Source organism: Cenococcum geophilum (genome assembly GCF_001692895.1).
Source record: "Cenococcum geophilum 1.58 unplaced genomic scaffold K441scaffold_131, whole genome shotgun sequence".
Taxonomy (NCBI): Eukaryota; Fungi; Ascomycota; class Dothideomycetes; order Gloniales; family Gloniaceae; genus Cenococcum; species Cenococcum geophilum.
In genome coordinates, this window is record NW_027137689.1 from 30,113 (window position 1) to 33,356 (window position 3,244).

General features: G+C 33.1%; 1 protein-coding gene across 1 annotated transcript; it reads right to left on the bottom strand.

Moving 5' to 3' along the window:
- Positions 1-270: 270 nt before the first annotated feature.
- On the bottom strand, positions 271-540 carry K441DRAFT_599018 (uncharacterized protein; the record flags this gene model as incomplete). Its single annotated transcript, XM_067645132.1, has 2 exons — positions 271-410; positions 468-540. Coding segments are annotated over 2 exons (213 nt in total), but the record flags the coding sequence as incomplete, so codon positions are not given.
- Positions 541-3,244: the final 2,704 nt, after the last annotated feature.

The following is a 3,244-nucleotide window of genomic DNA, read 5'->3' on the forward strand; positions in this document are numbered from 1 at the left end:
AATAGGCCTATTAAAAAGCTTGGCTTAGAAATTAGAAACCCTATAGTACTTTAAGTAGACTATCTCCCTAACACATTTATAAAGCTAAATAGTCTTTAGCTAAGGTGCTTTCTTTAGCAAAGGCACCTTAGTCCTTAACAGTTCCATTACAGTATTAATTCCATCAACGTTCTAGAAGTATAATCGTAATAGACGGCCATTATAAGCCAAAGTTATAAGTAAATAATAAAAGGCAGTTAGTTTTGCTAACCTTACGCTTACTAAGAGGGTTCATAACATATCATAGAAAGAGGAGGTAGAGACGTTATTATAATACACAAAAGCATTAAAAAGATCCTTTCCTAAAGATATCCGAAAGGGCCTATTGCCAGGAGTGTTAAATAACCTAGCTATAGATCGGAAATTAGGAACTATTTAGAAAGTTAGCTATATAAAATAGAAACGGTATTTATTTAGAATTAACGTACTTCTAGTAGATATAGATATACCCGCACCAACAAGTATAATAATCCTACGCTTTTTATACAAAACGTTAAGAAGTCAATTAAGTTAGATTCTCTAAGCGGCATTAAACCCCCCATGTTGCAAATTAAGGTATTTAGTTATCCGCGATATAGACTCTACCATACCTTTCTTCTTAGCTAGTAAGCTAGTATTATAACCAGAAGCTTCTCCGGGGGATGCACTGCTCTTATAAAAAGGACGTATAAAGGAGAATATTATAATAAAGAAATAATTTAAAGTCTTATATTATTTGTAAATGTTTTCGCGTAGGATGCACCAGGCGTGCTAGACTTAAGGCAGCCTAGCGAAAACTTCCTATTTTTAGTATAATTACATACCAAAATGAAAATAAATTCCGCGACGTAACTTACTCCAAACACTTATCCACCAAGCCCACCGTCTCTATATATTAAACACTATATTAATACCTTCTAATGCAATGGAATCCCCTAATATAATAGAAGGCCTTGCAGTTAAATGGGTAAAAGAAATAGTAAGCGCACGGTATTAGTAATTAAGATCAACTTAAGTTACTAATTAGCAATAGTTATACCTTAGTCTTAAAGCGTTTCTAGCCTATAGTGGCTCCTCTATTCTTAGTATAGTTGGCGAAGGTAAGCTACCTATACTTACAACCGTTTTAGATTAATGCTATTACCTTTTATAGCATTCTTTACAGAGGAGAATATGTATTTTATTTAGAATACTTAGTAGCGACAATATATAGAACAATAAGTAATTCCGATCACGTTATTAGCTTAAATTGGTTTTAATTTATAGCTAAGCCTTACTAGATTAAACTTGCCGTTTAAGCGCTTTTAGAATATAATAAACAAGCTATCCTTAAAGTAGTTAACGATAGCAAGTTATATAGTTGCTATTTTTATATTTTAGTACTAATGTTATTCCTAGTTATCTGCGGTAAATAGTCCAACAAAAAAGCCTACCTAGTGGCCGGGGTTAACAGCGAAGACTTTAAAGAGGAAGATAACATTAGTACTAAATACGAACTTAATACCGCCAAATATAAAGGAGCTATGTTTAGGTCAAATAAGTTAACTAGCTAGCCTAAAATAGATTGCAATATGCACTTTAATAAGGCTATTTTAGAATATAACACAACCTCCGACAAGTCTAGGCTAGACTACAATATTAGTTCCGTTAAATATAGGCTAGAATACAATATAGGCTCCAACAAGTATAGACTAAACTGCAATATAGGGTCTAACAAATTTAAGATAGTAGCTAGGCTAGATTAAAATACAATATCAAACCCAAATATAAGCACCGAGGAGTATATAACAGCTGAGGACTAAGAGGGTTTTAAAGCGTCTTAGCGCGTTATAAGTCCAAAAATCCGTAGTGGCGAAGAGGTTAAGAACCATAACACTAAATCGGACGAGCTAATATATAAAGCTAAGGTATCCAATATAAGGTCTAACAATTCTTATATACTAGCCGAGCTAAATAAGACTACTAAAACGAGCGAAAACGATAATAAGCTAGTAGCTACGGGAGAGAGCATAAACTATATTGCGACTACGCTAAAGGTACCCGGCACAGTTATTATAAAGGATAAAGGAAAAGGTCAGGGCCTTAGGGGCACTAGAATAGGTAGGACTAGTCCACCTATTATAGATTTGGTATCATTTAATTCCTCACCCAGTATACGTAAAAAAAAGCGCCCCACTTTAGGAATATTTACGCTAGGCCCAATTATAAAGAAGCCTAAATAATGTTATTATAAGGGGAAGGAAATAAAGCAAATGCTGCAATTTGCTAAATTGGGCTAGGTAGGGGCTAAAAAGGCATTTATAGCTTTAGAATTATCGTTAGAAAGTAGCTCCTAAGCCCAATTATATCTAATATTAAGCTTAGAAATAGAAGCTAGCTATACACTTTCCAAGCACTTATAATATGCCTTTTAGAACACCGTGTATAAGCAAAGGGTAGTTAATTAATAAATTATAGCATAGAAACTAAAAATATATCTATACCTTTTAAGGTTATAAAGGATAAACAGGCGCGCTAAACTAGGAAGAGCCTAGCTAATATACTTTTAATATAAAAATATACTGAAATCAAAATAAACCCTCTGTAACGCGACTAACTATCCTCCTAAAAACTCCACTCCTCTACTTTACTTTACAGTAGCAAAACCAAATGCTTTAAAGAAGGCTTACGCTTTCTATTATCCTTACTATAATTACCTACTAACCGGACACATAAAATGGGAGACTGTAAGCTTAAATAGGCAAAATAGATAATAAGCGCGGTATAATAAACAGGTTAAGTACATTCCACTAACTAATAATAGCTAACGCTTGCTACTAAAGATTTATTTCAATATAGTGGTCTTTATATGCTTAACGTAATTACAAATAGTAAGTTCTATATATTTATTACTGCGATAGAATAACGCTAATATACTTATAGTTCTTTTTCCGGAACTTAATAATAAGAAGGAGAAGTATAATAGGGAAAAGTTTTAGGCATAAGCAAAAGTAGAAGCTATTACTTAAACTAATTACCCTTTTTACTAACTTATATTAGGTTAAACTCACTATAGAAACTCTAATAAGATTTAAGAAGTAGGCCGTCCTTAAGGTTATTAACAATAGTAAGTTATAATTATAGATGCCTGCACCTTATGCTAATACCCTATTAGTTCTCTACAGCCTAAAGGCTAACTTAAAAAGCGTAAGCCTATAGTCCGAAACTAGTAAAGCTAAAAGGCTTG